At 36.3% G+C, this 21,662-nt stretch overlaps 1 protein-coding gene across 1 annotated transcript in view; it reads left to right on the top strand.

Moving 5' to 3' along the window:
- The window catches only part of epha3 (eph receptor A3), a 217,238-nt gene that overhangs the window by 40,078 nt on the left and 155,498 nt on the right, over positions 1-21,662 (top strand). Inside the window, exon 3 of the mRNA XM_059342240.1 lies at positions 7,150-7,810. Coding sequence (XP_059198223.1) covers positions 7,150-7,810 — 661 coding nt within the window. The remainder of the gene's footprint in view (positions 1-7,149; positions 7,811-21,662) is intronic.

The following is a 21,662-nucleotide window of genomic DNA, read 5'->3' as shown; positions in this document are numbered from 1 at the left end:
TCAGATTTAGAAAATTAAGTTTTTTTTACCTTAAATGTTGCAAATGTGAAACCAGGTTGCAAATATAACATATAAGAGGTAAAATGAGGAGTTCTATAGCATATTTTTATACTAAATATCTTCTCTCCTACCTGCCCTATCATCACCAAACACAAACCAGCGTGGAGTTTAAAGGCAGAACTTTAGAGGGAAGGAGACATCGAGGCTCAATGAATCATGGAGAAGTCATGCAGAGTGACTCCAGAGGGTTAAATCAAATTAAAAGCATGCAAACTAGTTTGAAAATAAATGTAATGTTGCACAAATAATGTCATTATTGAGGACATGTTTTAATGAATTGTAAAGTCACATATATATCTTTGTGACATTGTTACCCTTCTGCAGGGGTCTCAAACTCAAATTACTTATTTATAAAAAAACACAAAATTATTTAAAAATGACACAAAATGATAAAAAAAAATACACAGAATTACCAAAAAAGACACAAAATTATTTAAAAAGGATCCAAAATGACCAAAAAAGATAAAAAATTACAGAAAAAACTAAATTATTTAAAAAAGAAACAAAATTATTTTAGAGACAAAATTACTAAAAAAAGACACAAAATTACCAAAAAAGACACAAAATTACCAAAAAAAGTAATTAAAGGGACCTTACACTCACAACACGGTAAAGTGCCATTCATATAAAACTCACATTAAACTTTCATATCAAGGTGGGGGCCACAAAATATCGCCACGAGGGCCACAATTGGCCCGCGGGCCGCCAGTTAGAGACCCCTGTCCTATTGCATGTTTGACATTTTTATGGTTTAGTTTAGGCTCTTAATTTGATCATGAGAAAGATCTTGGTTTAGACATTTAAGAAGTGAATTCTAACTTGAAGAATGAGTGAACAGGATGTTTTTTGTGTCTATATTTGTCCAAAACCACAATCTTTTCCTAACCTTAACCAAAGGCTTCCTGACTCTAACTCAATATGAAACCCTTTAGTTTCTCTAGAGCCAAAACTTTGCACTTTGTAAAGACCACAGTAGAACTTTACTTCCTCTAAAGAGAGAAAAAAACACGTCAGTGAACATAATCCAGGCAACAATTACATTTCCTTCCAAAACATCTCCGGCCAGACAAATGAAATATAATTCTGGAGGACAGGTTTGTTTGTTCATCTATGCCTCTCTGAGAAAATCTACAATAAAATGACAAGCTGTGGCTTGGTTACCACACAATAGCAACATGTAAAAACGTCAAGAAACTCAAAAATACTCTTTCTTTAAACATCTAACCAGGACCAAGATCTTTCTCTAATCATGATCAAATTTAAGAGCCTAAACAACACCATAAAAATATCAATCATGCAACAGGCTACAATGTCACAAACAGGCTTTAAAATGCATTAAAACTTATCCTCAATAATGAAATTATATGTGCAACATTAAGCCTTTTTTCTGCTTTTTAATCTAGTAAAGAAAATCTGATGATCGTCCTGAAGTTAGAGTGAAAATAAGAAGTAAAATAGAGCCACGATATTACAGATTTAGTATTCTTTATCCATCTTTTGATGTAATATTTATGGCTATTACTCAACCTAGAAAAAGATTCACATGATAATCCTTTGAAATCACAGCCTGCATCGTAGATTTTAAGGCTCCTGATTTACTACATGTTCCTAATTTAGATCTTCTCAGGCTGCAGGAGGATCACAGCTGGATTTATTCATCTGTCTTATTCATAAAGTTCATAGTAAACACAGAAATCATATCTTAGAAAGATCCTGCGACATCTGTGTTTGTCTCAGAACTTAATCTGTCTAATGACACTAAAATATGCATATGAGGAGTTTATAGAGATCCCAAAATTGCCTTATAAAACTGGTTTGGATGTGGATAATGGTGGTGTTTTTATGGGTAATTGTCTGCGACCCAGTTAAAAGTTGAACCACAAACCTGTTTGAACACATTTACACTGTGATTTATTTTACCACCTTAAACCAGAGTCACTCTGGAGGATTCATTACATTTTTTAGGAGACAGAGCTGCAACAAAATGCATGTTTTAATAGACTATCTACGGATCTATATGCACATTTTAATTTTATTTGACAAGGTTGAAGTATAAACACGTTCGCTGACACATTTTAATGTATTTTTAGACAGAATGTCCATCATTTTTCTGCTAAAAAAAGAGTTTTTAGCAGGTTCACAACAAGGGACAATAGTTCTGATAACTCTTATTTCTTTGTTGGGAAATGCGGGAAAGCGGTGAAATTCAATCATTAGCGAAAACTAGCGGCTAACTGATGCTAGCAGCAAACTGATGCTAGTGGCTAACTGACGCTAGCGGCTAACTGACGCTAGCGGCTAACTGACGCTAGCGGTTAACTGATGCTAGCGTCTAACTGATGGCGCTGCTTGTTACAGCTACAAGAGTAGCCATTAGCGTATCAATGCTAACTCAAAATTGTGGTCGCAACATTAGCTGACATTTCATAGCGGCGTTACAATCGTGCCAATTCAGCACATTGCAGAAGTTAGCAGAAGTAAGGATTAAAAGTTATTACAATGTTAAATTATAAGTTAGTACAACTTACAGTTGAGTTGACAAAAATCTGAATTCAGAGTTGAGCAAACTCAAAAACAAAACTTAAAATATTTAGTTTAATTGTCCAACTTAAAATTTTATTCGTGTTTGTTGCCTTGAAATTTAGAGTTCACCCAACTTTTCTTTTTTTTACTTTACTAAGTGTTTTTAGCAGGTTCTATTATTTTTAACCAACAGACTGATATATTCCCAGTTGTGCTGCTTTCACTTGACATTGTTTAACTCTGACAGAAAGTATTTATCTTCATATGAAGCTGAAGCAGATTAGGATGCTTTCTTTTCATTCTGTTCATGTTAATCCATTGTCTTATCAAACATGATGTCAACAGAGTGACTAATCATGGGGATGGAAAAACTTATTTATACAGTAAAAAAATTAATAAAATGGCAATCTTAAACATGAAATCAACAGTTCTAATATCTTTTTACCTTAATATTACCGTAAAGTTGCACCATATTTATTACGGTAAAGTTCTGGCAACCACAGCTGCTGGTTTTTTATCGTAAAAACAACAGTTGTTGTTTTTTTAAAGTGCATTTTAATGTATTTTCGGACAGAATTGTAATCATTTTTTCTGCTTTACTAAGTGTTTTTAGCAGGTTCTATTATTTTAAACCAACAGACAGATATAAATATTTCCAGTTGTGCTGCTTTCACTTGACATAGTTTAACGATGACAGAAAGTATTTATCTTCATATAAAGCAGATTAGGATGCTTTCTTTTCATTCTGTTCATGTTAATCTGTTGTCTTATCAAACATGATGTCATCAGAGAGACTAATCATGCTGTCAGCTCCTGTTTCCTCCATCATCGACCTGTTCTCCTCGTCATCACGTCATTATTTCTGCACGTATTTAACAACAAGCTGCAGAGGAAAGTGAGGTGAAATGTTAATTTATATTTAGCCTGTTGCCTGTTATTGTTAGAGAGCTGATGGATGAGGTGACGGAGAGGGAAGCATGACGGAGGAGACTAAACACTGATGGAGGCTCACTTTATCTCTGCTCCAGTTCAGCTCCGCCTCTTCTACTTTCTCTACTTTCTCTACTTTCTCCCTCGGGTGTTTCATTAACTTTACTGGGAGATGAAAAGCAAGAGGCCATCCTTCAGCCTGAGAGCTCCTCCAACACACACACACTCATAGATATGCTACACACACACACACACACATTCTTGTACTTCTGTCTTTGTGAGGGCCTTCATTGGTTTTAGTTTTAATTTCGTTGTAATTTTTTGTTTTCAGATTAATTTAGTTTTAACCCTTAAAACAAAGTCTGAAATCTCAAAAAAGCCTTTAAAGAAGTGAGGACGGGCCAAAATGTCCTCACTTTGTTGGTTATAAAAATGTGTTCTGGTCCTCACTATGTAGGAAGAACAAGAACATGCACACACACACACACACACACATTCTTGTACTTCTATCTTTGTGAGGGCCATCATTGGTTTTAGTTTTCATTTTGTTGTGATTTTTTCTTTTCAAATTCAGTTAGTTTAAATTAGTTTTTAGAGTGAGTTTGCTTTAGTTTTAGTTTAGTTTTTATTAGTTTTAGTTTCAATTAATTATCATTATCATGTAACCTTTAACCCTTAAAACAAAGTCTGAAATCTCAAAAAAAAACTTTAAAGAAGTGAGGACTGGCTGAAATGTCCTCACTTTGCAAAAATGTCCTCACTCTGTTGGTTAAAAACGTGTTCTGGTCCTCACTATGTAGGAAGTACAAGAACACACACACACACACACACACACACACACACACACATTCTTTTTCATTAGTTTAAGTTTGAATTTTGTTGTGAATTTTTGTTTTCAAATCCAGTTAGTTTTAATGAGTTTTTAGAGTGAGTTTGCTAGTTTTAGTTTATTTTTTTTTATTTTTGAAATGCTTTAGTTTTAGTTTAGTTTTTATTAGTTGTAGTGTTTTGTAATGGGGTATTTGTTGGGTGGGAGATTAAAAGAGGTCACAGTAAATTTTGCCTTTATTTCCTTTGTCTGATCCATCTTCATTATGTATGAAAAAAGTTGACAAAGATGAAAACGAAGGACATTTTCACTATAATTTTAGTTAGTTTTGTAACCACACAATACAGTTTTTTTTAAACTCTCATTTTATTTTTATTTCAGTTAACAAAAATGTGTTTTTCAATTCTAGTTTTCATTATTTAGTTAGTTTTTGTTAACTATAATAACCTTATTCCCGGGCCCCTAACCCGAACATAAACCTAATGTAACCTTAACCTTAAAACAAAGTCTGAACTCTCAGTATGTATGAAGTATACACACACACACACACACACACACACACACACACACACACACACACACTCACTGAGAGAATAAAGTGTAATAGAGAACCTGGAGTCTCTGAGCTCGTCATTAATTTCTGTGTTCAGGCTGAAAGCACCTGCTGTGTCTGCTGCTACGAGACTTTAAACACTTCACAGGAGTCTTATGTGAATGTGTGTGTGTGTGTGTGTGTGGGTTTATGTTTCCATTAATGCTTGTGTGAAAGCAGCGATAATTCAGTTTCCACTTACCCAGAGAGCGTTTTTATCCTCCTCTGTTCATTCTCTGTCTGAACGAGCCATTCAGACACATACATCCATTCTGAATTTTCACCCGAAAGCAAAAAAACACAACATATAAAAAGCATCCATTTACACATTCACAGTTGGTTCTAATGCCCATTCATCTGATTCAGTGTTGATTTGCCTGGACAGACACAAAAAGACACAAAATGGCTAAAAAAGACACAAAAAGATTGAAAAAAACACAACATGACGAAAAAAAGACACAAAATGACTAAAAAAAGACACAAAATGACCAAAAAAAGGCACCTAAAGACACATAAAGACACAAAATGACTGAAAAAGACACTAAATGAAAAAAGACACCAAATGACTAAAAAAAAAGGCACTTAAAGACACATAAAGACACAAAATGACAAAAAGACACAAAATGACTAAAAAAGACAAAATTCCTAAAAAAAAGACACACAATTCCTAAAAAAGACACAAAATGACTAAAAAAGTCACAAAATGACTAAAAAAGACACAAAATTCCTAAAAAATGACACAAAATGACAAAAAAAGGCACAAAATGACTAAAAAAGACACAAAATGACTAAAACAGACACAAAATTACCAAAAAAAAGACACAAAATGACAAAAAAAGTCACAAAAGGACTAAAAAAGACACAAGAAGACACAAAATGACCAAAAAAAAAGACTCAAAATGACTTAAAAAAGACACAAAATGACCAAAAAAAGACACAAAACACACAAAATGAATGAATAAACATGTTTAAGTGGTGTATACAGGCAGGATAAAAAGGAATCAGAAATGGACTAAATAACCCAGAAAGACTCCTTAGAGTTAAACACTTGACTTGATGTAATGTATGTGTGTGTGTGGGTTTATGTTTCCATTAATGCTTGTGTGAAAGCAGCGATAACTCAGTTTCCAAGAGAGCGTTTTTATCCTCCTCTGTTCATTCTGTCTGAACGAGCCATTCAGGCATTTACATCCATTCTGAATTTTCACCCCAAAACAAAAACAACCCACCGTATATAAAGCATTTCCCATTTCCTCATGCGGCGGTTGGTTCTGCTGCTGTCTGTAACTGACTGAGTGTTTCAGGTGTTTGCCCATTCATCATCGCTGCGGTTTCTGTTGATTTGCCTGGACAGCGAATGATCAATGAGTCTTCCCGCTGTGTTGAATTCAAAAGGAATGACCCCGCTTTCTTTTTCTCCTCTCCTCTCATTGCTTTCTCCCAGTGGAGGGAAAATGTAAGATAGACACGAACGTTCCTGGTATACACTCACATCTGTCTTTACTTGGTAGCTTTCTTTTGTTTCCTAGTGGATTCAGCACGTTTCCTGTTAGTAGCAGTAGTAACTGTGATGCAAATAACCCCAGACTTGCAGCTTGAAAGTCCTCACTTGTAGAGAAAAACAACATGTTAGTAAAACAAAAAAGGGTGGAAAAAAACACTATCAGATCTCTGCTAATATTTAACAGCCATTAAGCAGCCTTGTGCAAAGTTAGTTAGTCAGGATTTAGGTGATAAATCACACTTTTTCTCTCTCTGAGATGTAAAAAAAAACGTCGAGAAAATTTGGCTAAGGCAGCAAGTTTGCTTTTAATTAATCTGAGTAATTTACACGAGATCTGGTAGTGTGATTTTTCACCCTTAAGTGTTTATTAGATGCTTAGTATTCAGCAAGAGTGAATGTGAATCTAAATAATTCATGTGTAAATGCTTACAGGGTGGAGATAACTTATTTTTTCTCTGCTATCAACCCCTCCTTTCCTCTTTCTTCCTCCTTTTCTGGCTCCAAACTCCCTCTTTCCTTGCTCCTTTTTCTTCTCTTGGTTTCACTGGTTCCCCCTCCCCAACTCAAAACCCCTTCCTCCCTCTTTTTACCTTAAATTCGCCCACTTTTTTCTCTTGCATGTGATCTCTCTTGTTTGTTGTTCCTCCTCCTCCTCCTCCGTCTCCTTCTGTCCCTTCTTCCTTCTCTCCATCTTTTTTTTTTATTTTCCAGTGGGAGGAGATCAGCGGCGTGGACGAGCACTACACCCCCATCAGGACCTTCCAGGTCTGCAACGTGATGGAGTACAGCCAGAACAACTGGCTCCGCACCAACTGGATCCCCCGCCAGTCGGCCCAGAAGGTCTACGTGGAGCTGAAGTTCACCCTGAGGGACTGTAACTCCATCCCGCTGGTGCTGGGAACCTGCAAGGAGACCTTCAACCTGCTCTACCTGGAGACGGACGACGACCAGGGCAGCCACTTCAGGGAGCACCAGTTCACCAAGATCGACACCATCGCCGCCGACGAGAGCTTCACCCAGATGGACCTGGGGGACCGGATCCTGAAGCTGAACACGGAGGTGCGGGAGGTGGGGCCCATGAGCAGGAAGGGCTTCTACCTGGCCTTCCAGGACGTGGGCGCCTGCGTGGCTTTGGTCTCCGTCAGGGTTTATTTCAAGAAGTGTCCCCGCACCGTCAGGAACCTGGCCTCCTTCCCCGACACGGTGCCCATGGACTCCCAGTCGCTGGTGGAGGTGAAGGGCTCATGTGTCAATCACTCCAAGGAGGAGGAGCCTCCCAGAATGTACTGCAGCACGGAGGGGGAGTGGCTGGTCCCCATAGGGAAGTGTCTCTGTAACCCGGGATACGAGGAGCGGAGCAACACCTGCCAAAGTAAGAGCTGTTACCACGTTATTCATGTTTCTCTGCTTGGTTTGAACCCAGTTGGGTCCCAAACTTCTTCACCGGGGCACCACCTTTTGTTAGATTTTGGGCCCAGATGCAGGGCAGCTGTGGTTCAGTTGGTAGAGTGTTCATCCTGTGATCGGAGGGTTGGTGGTTTGGCAGCCAACATGTTGAAGTAATATTTAGAGACACACAACACACTGCGTCTCTCTTCATTACCATCGTTGTTCTGGTGAAGCCGAGGGCCAGATATGCATCATTATATTTTATTGTTTTAGTTTTTTTTTTAGTAATTTTGTGTATTTTTTGTGTAATTTTGTGTCTTTTTTTTAAGTAATTTAGTCTTTTTTCAGTCATTTTGTGTCTTTTTTTGTTTGTCTTTTTTAAGTAATTTAGTTTTTTTCTGTAATTTTGTGTATTTTTTTAGTAATTTTGTGTCTTTTTTAAGTAATTTAGTTTTTTTCTGTAATTTTGTGTATTTTTTTAGTAATTTTGTGTCTTTTTTTAGTAATTTTGTGTCTTATTTAGTCCTTTAGTCCAACATAAAATGTGATTTTGAATTTTTTTGTTTTAACTTTAGAGGTAAATTTACAGTAGGGCTCCATGCTGCTTTGGCACTTTTGGAAACTCCAGAGGGTTAAATGATATTTCAAAAGCATTTTCTACCACCAGTATCTACCCACAGATACTGAAATGAGGAAAAAAAACATGCTAGTTTCAAGTATTACTGCTTATTTTAATGTTACTACAGTTTGGCTTTTCAAGACGTCATTGCTCGAAATAAGTATTTTTGGATTTATTTTAAGACTTCATTGGTTTTTCCGGTGCTCTTGATGCTGCGTTCATCGGTGTGTGAATGAATTCCCAATGGTGGCAGGTGGCAGCGTTTAGGGTAGCCTCTGCCACCAGGATGAATGTGTGTGAATGGGTGAATGAGTCAGTCTGTAGTTTAAAGAGCTTTGAGTGGTTGCAAAGCGACTAGAAAAACGCTACATAAGTGCAGATCCATTTACCATTTAGATAAAAAAAAATATCAAGGGCCCCCCCAGCCCAACTTTGTCTGTAATTAATACAGAACCACAACTTCAGTTTGTGACATGTTATTATAAAAATTGAAATAGGAACAAGTCACCTTTAGAGTGAATCATAAAAAGTCACACGGGACTCGCTCCTGTTTGTCTTTTGATATGTTATAAATGCGCCTAGCGACAGTATTGTCGACTTCCTACGGTCTTGTGTGCAGCTTTTTACTCTGAGCAACTCTGTAGCTACTTTATAGGAGGTGAGTTGAGCATTTTCAGGGACAGAAGCTGCTTTTGTAAAGCAACTCTGTTGTGCACGACAGTTGACTAGTTTTTGTCTGAAGAAATCAATGAGCTTCTCTTTGTGTCTTTGTGTCTTTGTGTTTGGGATGTGAACTCTCCAAGTGGCGTCTTAACTCGTTTGGCTTCATATTGTCAGAAACTAATATTTTGAAACACACAACACACTGCGTCTCTCTTCATTACCATCGTTGTTCTGGTGAAGCCGAGGGCTTTTATTGTCTTTGTTTTCTTTTGTAATTTTGTGTATTTTTGTGTCATTTTGTGTCTTTTTTAAGTAATTTAGTGTTTTTTCAGTCATTTTGTGTCTTTTTTTTAGTAATTTTGTGTCTTTTTTTTGGTCATTTTGTGTCTTTTTTTAAAGAAATTTAGGTTTTTTTGGGTCATTTTGTGTCTTTTTTAAGTAATTTAGTGTTTTTTCAGTCATTTTGTGTCCCTTTTTGTTTTTCTTTTTGAAGTAATTTAGTTTTCTTCTGTCTTTTTGTGTCTTTTTTTGTAATTTTGTGTCATTTTCTGTAATTTTGTTTCTTTTTTTGTAATTTTGTGTCTTTTTTTGTAATTTTGTGTATTTTTGTGTCATTTTGTGTCTTTTTTAAGTAATTTAGTGTTTTTTCAGTCATTTTGTGTCTTTTTTTTAGTAATTTTGTGTCTTTTTTTTTGGTCATTTTGTGTCTTTTTTTAAAGAAATGTAGGTTTTTTTGGGTCATTTTGTGTCTTTTTTAAGTAATTTAGTGTTTTTTCAGTCATTTTGTGTCCCTTTTTGTTTTTCTTTTTGAAGTAATTTAGTTTTCTTCTGTCTTTTTGTGTCTTTTTTTGTAATTTTGTGTCATTTTCTGTAATTTTGTGTATTTTTGTGTCATTTTGTGTCTTTTTTAAGTAATTTAGTGTTTTTTCAGTCATTTTGTGTCCCTTTTTGTTTTTCTTTTTGAAGTAATTTAGTTTTCTTCTGTCTTTTTGTGTCTTTTTTAGCAATTTTGTGTCTTTTTTTTGTAATTTTGTGTCTTTTTTTAAAGTAATTTTGGTCATTTTGATACTGCCTCCAGCGGCCCCAGGTAATTTGAGTTCAGACCCCTGCTCTAGAAGATTTAAAGTGTTTGTTACACGTCCACATGGCTTCTTCAGGGTTAAATCCTGTGTTACACAACACAAAGTCCACCAAGTGTTTGATTTGAAGACTGTCACACTTCATATCTGTCAGTCCAGAACCTTTAATATCTGAAGCCAGAACCTCTGTGTTGGTGTGTGAGTGGAATACCTTCAAAAGGAACCCAGAGAGCCCACAGAGCGTCTGCAGAGAGGAACCCGGCTGTGTGATGTGTTCTCCAGCTCCAGCACTGGTTCACCAGTCATCTGCTGGGTGACACATCATCAGCTCTGGGAAGATGTTAAGCAGAGCAGCAGGATGGGTCTGATGCAGCAGAAGAAAGGAGCGGGCCGGGTGGATGGTGAATAATGGGATATTTGCGGTGATGGTTGTGGGTGTTGGTGGAGTCATGAGTGGGTAGATGTTGGAGTCTGGAGATCCTCCGGCTCACCCAGAGGCTGTTGTCGCCTTCAACGTGGCTGCAAAAGCCAAAAAAAAAGCCAAAAAAGACACAATATGACCAAAAAAGACACAAAATGACTAAAAAAAGACAAAAAAACACAAAATGACCAAAAAAAGACACAAAATGACTAAAAAAAAGACACAAAATGACCAAAAAAAGACACAAAATGACTAAAAAAGAAACAAAATAACTAAAAAAGACAACAAAATGACCAAAAAATGAAACAAAATAACTAAAAAAGACACAAAATGACCAAAAAAAGACACAAAATGGCCAAAAAAACCCACAAAATGACTAAAAAAATTACAAAAAAGACACAAAATAACCAAAAAAAGACACAAAATAATTAAAAAAGACTACAAAATGACCAAAAAAAGAAACAAAATAACTAAAAAAGACACAAAATGACAAAAAAAAGACAAAAAAAGACACAAAATGACCAAAAAAAGACACAAATTAACTAAAAAAGACACAAAATGACCAAAAAGAGGGTGAATAACCTCTTCACAGGGATTTCAGTCTTGTGTAAAGACTTGTTTTTAGGATTGACATTGTGAGTTTTTTCATGCTTTTCAAGCTATTCAACTGTTGAATATGGTGAGTTTTTATCTAAATTAAGTTGTAGCCAGCTAGTTAATGGAAAAAATCTTTTTTTTCCCTTTCTGGTGCTGCAGAGCTGCAGTTATTACCTGAGGCTTTATGAGCAGAAATGACTTGTTTATTGATCCTAATTCTCCTTGTTCCTCTTCATTTCACTTTATTTCACCTCAACTACTTAAACATTTAGCACGTTATTCCCCAGAGTCATGTTTATACCTCCTCTGGGATCAAGCAAGCACAGGGGTCAAAGGTTAACAGTCACAGAGAGCCTTTCATCTCAGCACATACCCACTCAGTCAGGTTACAAACACTACGGGACACAAGTCTGGAAGAAAGATTAAATCTGTACAAAAAAAGATCATAGTTTCATTGCTATACTTTGCAACAAAATAAACATGATTATTATCTAAAGAGTCATTTAGAGCCCATTTGACTCTAATTATTAGGTCTTTGGGTTTTTATTGCTTAGACTTTGAACATTTAAGTTGCTTCATAACTTTTGGCCTGTATTGTGACTATAATTCACAGTGTAAAGAGTTATTAAAGGGGTAGAACGGATTCATTGAGATGGATTTGTATGAGATGTTTATCCATAGTCTGTGTATTATCTACAGTAGATGATAAGTAAAAAAATGCCCTCCTAAGAAAATGTATAACCTCCCAGTTAAAGTTTACGCTTTATTGTGTTCTATGCTTTTGCCAAAGTCATCAGAGAGCAAAAAAATCTGTAATTTTACTTCACAAAACAGCTTTTGTTCCTATTCTCCCGCTGGCTCTATTGTTTAGTTTCCTCCTGTTATTTCTGTGACTCTGAACTAAAACCTTTAAAACACCAAAGTCTCACAATAACTAACTAAACAGTCGACGGGCTACTTTTCTTCTTCTGTGTCTGTAATCCTGTTTATTCTCCAGACTGGAAACCATCAATCACCTGCTGCAGATAAAACACTGATGAAGGATAAAAACCTCATACAACCACTTCAAAACAACTAAAACTCAACTCTCCTTTTAACTTCCATACAGTACATTTGCTTTTTCTTCTTCTCCATTTGGACATTTTCCTAATAAAGAGTTTCATGTATGCACACATGCATAACACAAGTAGATAACTTTGCTAAATTAAATTTCCTGTGTGTGGCTTCTGTGGCCCATGTTGCAGCTTTCATCAATTACAGCTGCAGAACTTAATCAGAGTCTCTGCAGAATGTTTTACATCTGTACAGCAGCTCCTACAGCAGCACAACCAGGAAAACCTTCACATAAAACACGGACAAACAGACTGAGAGATAGCTTCTTTCCTTCAGCTATCACCACCATAAATACTCATGCAATTTTAGACACAAAATGACTAAAAAAAGACACAAAATGACCAAAAAAAGACACAAAATGACCAAAAAAAGACACAAAAATGACCAAAAAAAGACACAAAATAACTAAAAAAGACAACAAAATGACCAAAAAAAGAAACAAAATAACTAAAAAAGACACAAAATGACAAAAAAAAGACACAAAATGACCAAAAAAAAAACACAAAATGACTAAAAAAGACAAAAAGACACAAAATGACTAAAAAAGACACAAAATGACCAAAAAAAGAAACAAAATAACGAAAAAAAAGACGCAAATTGACCAAAAAAACCCACAAAATAACTAGAAAAGACAACAAAATGACCAAAAAGAGGGTGAATAAGCTCTTCACCTGGATTTCAGTCTTGTGTAAAGACTTGTTTTTAGGATTGACATGAGTTTTTTTCATGCTTTTCAAGCTATTCAACTGTTGAATATGGTGAGTTTTTATCTAAATTAAGTTGTAGCCATGCTGGTTAATGGAAAAAATCAAAAATCAAAAAAAATTAGACCCACACATAACCTTCATCCATTTTCTATATCTGCTGCGTCCTGTTATTTACCGTCTAAGTGCAATAGTTATTATAGTGCAATATATTTATATTTCATATTATCTAATAACTACCTCTACATGCTACCACTCCTCCTCATTCACCTCCTTTACATACATAGTTATTTATTCTATATTCAATATTTTTTTTGCCATTCAGTTGTTTATTCTTGTTGTGATATTTTATACCTTTTATACCTCTATTATACCTTATTATCCTTAAGTGTTTGTGTGTTGTTGTTCTTAATTAGTTTTATGCACCAACAGGAGTTGCACTCTAATTTTGTTGTGTATGTACAATGACAATAAAGGCTATTCTATTCTATTTTATTCATGAAATTAATGTTATATCTAAAAGCATATGATAAAGATAAAAAATGCAGTATATAGTGTAAAATAACAACAGAAGAGGTTCTTGTTTACTTCTTGTTTCTGTATATTTTTTGTCTAAGCCAAAGAGAGAAAACTGCTGAGACAGCAGCTGCAGGTCTCCACCTTCTCTTTGTTGTGTTTGGTTTCTGTGGTCCGTATTGTTCTGCACTGCAAAAAACATCAAGCTCACCAAGTATTTTCTTCTTCTATCTAGCTATAGTATCATAATTATCTTATTTTGAGTATAATTTACCTACTGACCATAGATTTATGTGCTTATGTAATGATCTTATTGTGTAAAGACTTGTTTTTAGGATTGACATTGTGAGCTTTTTCATGCTTTTCAATCTATTCAACTGTTGAATATGGTGAGTTTTTACCTCAAATATTGGCTCCATTTGAAAGTTTTAGTTGCAAGTTTAACTTTATGGAGTCTTATAGGGCTATTTTGTCCATTTTTGAATCCTTTTCATGTATTTGTAAGTCATTTTGATACAAATGATCAAAAAAGACACCATTTTTGATCATTTATGTCTTTTTGTGTCTTTTTTGTGTCTTTTTTTGTTATTTTGTGTCCTTTTTTGGTCTTTTTGTGTCTTTCTTTTAGTCATTTTGTGTCTTTTTTTTAGTCCTTTAGTCCAACATAAAATGTGATTTTGAATCTTCTTTTTTTGTTTTAACTTTAGAGGTAAATTGACAGTTGGGCTCCATGCTGCTTTGGTGCTTTTGGAGACTCCAGAGGGTTAAATGTTATTTCAAAAGTATTTTCTACCACCAGTATCTACCCACGGATACTGAAATGAGAAAAAAACATGCTAGTTTCAAGTATTTCTGGCTTGTTTTAATGTTACTACAGTCTGGCTTTTCAAGCCACAATTGCTAAAAATAAGTATTTTTTGATTTATTTCAAGATATCATTGGTTTTTCCAGTTTCTAGATCATTTAACTTACTTAATTCTTACAAAGAAACATTTACTTACTTACTGGCAGGTAATTTGACTCGTTTCAAGCATGTATTTGCTTCATTCTAGTTATTTATTTCTTATTTTTCATCAGTGTGATGTGCTCCTCTCTGTGTTTAAGAACAGACTCAGCTCTTCCACAATGACTCGAGTTAAAAACCGTGTTGTAAGTTTGAAGAAGAAGCCGTGTGTCTTCCTCTCTCAGCCTCCTAGTAGTTATTGTAGCTGCGTGTTCATCAGCTCGCTGCTCTCCAGAGTCCTGCCCGTGTTAATTAAAGATCAGAGGCAGCCGCCCAGGTCAGGGCCCCGCTGTCAGGGCCAAGAGGAGCTCTTTTTCTGGCTCCGTGGACGGCAGAGCAGCAGGTCTAACTGTCCAGATGGAGGAAAAACTCTGTCCAACAGTCAGATAACAAGCTTGTATGAGCAAACATGTCAACAGATTGGGGTAAATGTAAAATTAGAGGCAAAAAATACAACAATTAGCGGGATAAATAAATGGGTTGAGACATACATTAGACTTATTTTTACCTGTAAAAGACCTTAAAAGTCATGAGAATAGCCTAATAAAAGGTAAAAATAAAACCAAGCCACAATTAGCGGGAGATATAAATGGGTTGAGACATACATTAGACTTATTTTTACCTTTAAAAGACTTTAAAAGTCATGAGAATAGCATGTAAAAGGTAAAAAATAAAACCAAACCACAATTAGCAGGAGAAATAAATGGTTTTGACATACATTGGACTTATTTTTTACCTTTTAAAAGAACTTAAATGTCATGAGAATAGCCTAATAAAAGGTAAAAATAAAACCAAACCTTAATTAACAGGAAAAATAAATGGGTTGAGACATACATTAGACTTATTTTTACCTTTAAACAACCTTAAAAGTAATAAGAATAGCATGTAAAAGGTAAAAATACAACCAAACCACAATTAACAGGAGAAATAAATGGGTTGAGACATACATTGGACTTGTTTTTACCTTGAAAAGACCTTAAAAGTAATGAGAATAGTATAAAAGGTAAAAATAAAACCAAACCACAATTAGCAGGAGATACAAATGGTTTTGACATACATTGGACTTATTTTTTTACCTTTAAAAGACCTTAAAAGTCATGAGAATAGCATATAAAAGGTACAAATAAAACCAAACCACAATTAGCAGGAGATACAAATGGTTTTGACATACATTGGACTTATTTTTACCTTTAAAAGACCTTAAAAGTCATGAGAATAGCATATAAAAGGTACAAATAAAACCAAACCACAATTAGCAGGAGAAATAAATGGGTTGAGACATACATTGGACTTATTTTGACCTTTTAAAGACCTTAAAAGTAATAAGAATAGCATGTAAAAGGTAAAAATAAAACCAAACCACAATTAGCAGGGGAAATAAATCGGTTTAGACTTATTTTTCCTTGAAAAGAGGTTGTTGAAAACCTTAAAAGTCATGAGAATAATTGGTAAGTAATTGGATAATTGGAAGTGTCTAATGCTATTTCAACATTTTTAACTGAAATAAACTACCTTGTTGAAACATTCTCTACAAGATCCACCAATTTAGTCTCCATATTTGAAAGGACAAAAGTAGCAGCTCCAAGAATGTGTAAAAACATATTAAACCAAACCACAATTAGCAGGAGAAATAAATAAATGGGTTGAGACATATATTGGACTCATTTTTACCTTTAAAAGACCTTTAAAGTCATGAGAAGAGCGTATAAAAGTTAAAAAAAATAACCAAACCACAATTAGCAGGAGAAACAAATAGGTTGAGACTTATTTTTTCCTTGAAAAGAGGTTGTTGAAAACCTTTAAAGTCATGAGAATAATTGGTAAGTAATTGGATAATTGGAAGTGTCTAATGCTATTTCAACATTTTGATCCTAAATAAACTACCTTGTTGAAACATTTTCTGCAAGATCCACCAATTTAGTCTCCATATTTGAAAGGACAAAAGTAGCAGCTCCAAAAAAAACATATAAAACCAAACCACAATTAGCAGGAGAAATAAATGGGTTGAGACATACATTGGACTTATTTCTACCTTTAAAAGACCTTTAAAGTCATGAGAATAGCGTATAAAAGGTACAAATAAAACCAAACCACAATTAGCAGGAGATACAAATGTGTTGAGACTTATTTTTTCCTTGAAAAGGCCTTAAAAGTCATTAGAATAGCTGTTAATTTGAAGTGTCTCATATAGTTGCATGCTATTTCAACATTTTTAACCGAAATAAACTACCTTGTTGTAACATTTTCTACAAGATCCACCAATGTAGTCTCCATATTTGAAAGGACAAAAGTAGCAGCTCCAATAATGTGTAAAAACATATAAAACCAAACCACAATTAGCAGGAGAAATATATGGGTTGAGACTTATTTTTTACTTGAAAAGACCTTAAAAGTAATGAGAAAAGCTCTTAATTTGAAGTTTCTCATAGTTGCATGCTATTAGATCTTTATCCGACATATATAAATAAATTAAAGGGACAATAAACTACTTTCTCAAGACATTTTATACAAGATCCACCACTTTGGTCCCCCAAAGCAGCAGCTCCAAGAATGTGACATTACTGAGACAAATGGCCGACCCCGTCCCCCTCCAGACCGCCTCCTTTCACTTCCTGTCTGCCTGTGAATTGTGTGAATGTTTGGATGTATTTGACAATCTCTTATTAGTTTCAGAGAGGTCTAATGGACTCTAATAAGGTCTTATGTTACCGTGGAGTGGGACAGCTGCACCAACAGGCCCCCACAGCCCCCCGCGTGCAGCCGTCGGGGGCCCCAGCGCGCAGCTCGCTCTCCAGGCCCTCCGTGTTAACAGATAGATGAGTGCATGCGGCTTTGGTCGCCGTGGAGACAGATAGGGAGAAAGATGAAAACATATTTACAGCTCTACGGCCAGATACAACAGAAAGAAACAGATGTCTGAACCGTGGACCCAAATCTGTTGTTTCATCACAGTCAGCATCTATATTTGGATACTCATTTTTGTTTCTCTAGAATAAACAAACAAGATGAATTTCAGGTAAGACCACGAGTGACTAATCCGGTAATTAAACATGCCGGCTGTCAGCACACTGCAAAAAACATCAAGCTTATGAAGGTTTTTGCAGTGCAAACCAGCTGACAGAAAATAAGAAATAAATCACTAGAATCAAGCAAATACATGCTTGAAACAAGTGCAGTAAGTGCATTTTTCTTTGTAAGAATTCTTTAAATAAGTAGAAATATATCTCGGCTCTAGAAAAAACAATTATAGCTTGAAATAATAACTCCAAATATACTTATTTTTGAGTAATTGTGGTGTGAAAAGGCCAACTTTAGCCAGCAATACTTGAAACGAGCACGTTTTGGTGATAGAAAAATGCTTATAACAACATTCAACAACCATAAATAACATTCAAACTATATTCAACTCTATGTTCAACTAAAATTCTCAACTAGAGCCAATATTTTAGGTAAAAACTCACCATATTCAACAGTTGAATAGGTTGAAAAGCATGAAAAAGCTCACACTGTCAATCCTAAAAACAAGTTTTTTCACAATAATAATAAGATAATTAAAAAAGCACATAATAATAATAATACTAATAATGAAATAAGCACATAAATGTAAGCTCCTTGTGTTCTGTAGTGTAGCTGTGAGACCAGAGTCAGGTGTTTGGATCGAGCATCTGAATATTTCATGCTTTGTTTTCTTTGACTCGAAGCGGCATCTTCAGTTTACCTACTCTCTGTTCCACCAGTGTGTGTGTGTGTGTGTGTGTGTGTGTGTGTGTGTGTGTGTTTGTGTGTGAGAGGAAGCCAGAGAGTGTATGAGAGCAGTTGTCTTTGTTTACACAGACAGCAGAGTGTGTTTAAGGGCTTTAATAGAATACACTCCAGTATTAGACTGTCATTATCTCACTCCGCTCTGTGTGTGTGTGTGTGTGTGTGTGTGTGTGTGTGTGTGTAGACAGAAATGTTTGCTAGAGCGAGGATGTTTTTTTAGTGGCGCCTTCAAAAGAACACGAGTTCTGTCTAGCTTGGGCGGCGGGGCATCCCTATGTTCCCCGGGTCCTATGTTCCCCACTCGAGGAACTCTGTTACCCTATTTTAGAAAAAAGGTCCTATGTTCCCCATTTTTCCCAAAAAGCGTCCTATGTTCCCCGTTTTTCCCCAAAAGCGTCCTATGTTCCCCATTTTTCCCAAAAAGGTCCTATGTTCCCAGTTTTTCCCCAAAAAGGTCCTATGTTCCCAGTTTTCCCAAAAAAGGTCCTATGTTCCCAGTTTTCCCAAAAAAGGTCCTATGTTCCCCGTTTTTCCCAAAAAGGGTCCTATGTTCCCCATTTTTCCCCAAAAGCGTCCTATGTTCCCCATTTTTCCCAAAAAAGGTCCTATGTTCCCCATTTTTCCCAAAAAGCGTCCTATGTTCCCCTTTTTTCCCAAAAAAGGTCCTATGTTCCCCGTTTTTCCCAAAAAGCGTCCTATGTTCCCCGTTTTTCCCAAAAAGCGTCCTATGTTCCCCGTTTTTCCCAAAAAAGGTCCTATGTTCCCCGTTTTTCCCCTGTAGCGAGGGGCGGCTGTGGCTCAGTTGGTAGATCGGTCGTCTTCTGATCGGAGGGTTGTTGGTTCGATCCCCGACCATGGCAGCCTACATGTCGAAGTATCCTTGAGCAAGATACTGAACCCCAGATTGCTCCCAAAGCTGCGTTCATCAGTGTGTGAATGAATTCCCAATGGTGGCAGGTGGCACCAGTGTGCCCTGGTAGCCTCTAACACCAGTATGAATGTGTGTGTGTGAATGGGTGAATGAGCATAGTGTGTAGTGTAAAACGCTTTGGATAAAAGCACCCCATTTACCATTTACCATTAGCAATACATACCAGGGAACATAGGACCCTATTCCAGAAAATGGAACTAGAGAACTTTTCCAGAAAAAGGGTCCCATGTTCCTCGTTTTTCCCAAACAGGTTCATATGTTCCCCGTTTTTCCCCAAAAAGGGTCCCATGTTCCCCTGTAGCAATAAATACTGGGGAGCAAAGGACCCTTTTTCAGAAAAAGCTTTTTCCTTTTAAGATTAGGGTTAGGGTTAGGTTTAGGTTTAGGGTTAAGTAATTAGGTAAGGATTAGGGTTAGGGTTAGGTTTAGGGTTAAGTAATTAGGTTTAGGTTTAGGATTAGGTTTAGGTTTAGGGCTAAGTAATAAGGTTTAGGTTTAGGGTTAGGTTTAGGGTTAAGTAATTAGGTTAGGATTAGGTTTAGGGCTAAGTAATTAGGTTTAGGTTTAGGATTAGGTTTAGGTTTAGGGCTAAGTAATAAGGTTTAGGTTTAGGGTTAGGTTTAGGTTTAGGGTTAAGTAATTAGGTTTAAGTTTAGGTTTAGGGCTAAGTAATTAGGTTTAGGTTTAGGGCTAAGTAATTAGGTTTAGGTTTAGGATTAGGTTTAGGGCTAAGTAATAAGGTTTAGGTTTAGGGTTAGGTTTAGGTTTAGGGTTAAGTAATTAGGTTTAGGGTTAGGTTTAGGGTTAAGTAATTAGGTTTAGGGTTAGGGTTAAGTAATTAGGTTTAGGGTTAGGTTTAGGTTAGGGTTAAGTAATTAGATTTAGGGTTAGGGTTAGGTTTAGGGTTGGGTTAGGGTTAGGGTTAGGGTTAGGGTTTAGGTTAGTGTTAGGTTTCAGGTTTTAGGTTTAAGGTTAGGTTTAGGTTTAGGTTTAAGGTTAGGGTTAGGGTTAGGTTATTTGCATATGCACGTTAAACAGCCCGTAGGCCTACAGAGGCCTATTTGCCATGGAGTCTGGCAGTAATGGTGGAAAAAGTAACAGAGCGGGGAACATAGAACCTTTTTGTATGAAACTGGGAACATAGACACACTCCCCGTGGGCGAACGGGACGGAGAGTGAGCTCCTGTTATGAGAGTGTGTGTGTGAGTGTGTTAGTGTGTGTGTGTGTGTGTGTGTGTGTGTGTGTGTGCGTGTGTGCAGCACATATTTCACAGGAAGCCGTGTATATTGCTGTGAGCATGTTTTGATATTTCATCATCCATATCGGCGCAGATGTCATCAGATGTTTTGTCAGGCAGAGAGTGTGTGAGTGGCGGTGGCGTGCTGGAGGCCGTAGAGGTGAATGGACGCGTCCGTCATCAGCAGGATTACTGTGTGTGTGTGAGCAGCTCGGCCTCGCCGCGGAGAATGTTGAGCCAGATCTAATCTCTAGTCCGCCTTTCATCTGTCATTAAACAGACTGCAGCAGGTGAAACGCTCCTATCCACCATCAGTGTGAAATTCCTGCAACCCTAATTTGATCCTAAAACAGCAAACGGATGTCTGTCCGTCCAGTTTCAGGGTGTGTGTGTGTACGTGTGTGTGTGTGTGTGTGTGTGTGTGTGTGAGCAGCTGTTCTGCTGTATGTTGGTTGCGGGGACCGAGACCCTGCAGGTTTACATTCTTACTGGATTTATCAAGACACACAATCCTCAAACTTGCCGCGACCATAATGCTTATTGTAATTACACATAAACAGTAAATCCACACACACACACACACACACGCACACACACACACACACGTACTGAAGCCGACTTAAGCCTGAGTTCTGCATGGATTGCTTACTATATTTTATTATAAGTGAAAGAAGAGAGAAAAGCACTTAACAAGAATAAAGTTTTAAAGGAATATGAGGCTATATGAGGTACTGACCCAGAGTCAGTTATTAGCTACAGTAGATGGAGGTCGGTAACCAAGTTTGGAGAAGTATCCGAGTATTTTAGATACCCCAAATATATAATATTAAATGTTTTATTATTTTTTTATATTCAAGAATAGTTTTCCTACCACTTTACTTTGCCATCAATCAGTTCTGTTGAAGTTCATGTGGGAGAACTGAAGCTTTTCTGTACTGTTTTCAAATCCACCAAATCAAATCAACTTTATTTATCTTTCCCTTTAAAACAGCCACAGCTGATACAAAGTGCTGCACATGTCAGGACAGACCAACGATAAAAACAGAGAACAAGTAAAACCAACTGAAACAGAGCAAGTCTCATGCTGGGTAAAAACCAGTGAATAAAAGTGGGTTTTAAGATTAATTTTAAAGCCGAGAGGTAATAAAAACATGGATTACTGTCTCAAAATGCTTGTGTGCAAAAAAAA

Source organism: Centropristis striata, chromosome 10, assembly GCF_030273125.1.
Source record: "Centropristis striata isolate RG_2023a ecotype Rhode Island chromosome 10, C.striata_1.0, whole genome shotgun sequence".
Lineage (NCBI taxonomy): Eukaryota > Metazoa > Chordata > Actinopteri > Perciformes > Serranidae > Centropristis > Centropristis striata.
Note: the sequence above shows the minus strand (reverse complement) of the source record. Positions and strands in the feature narration are given on the sequence as shown.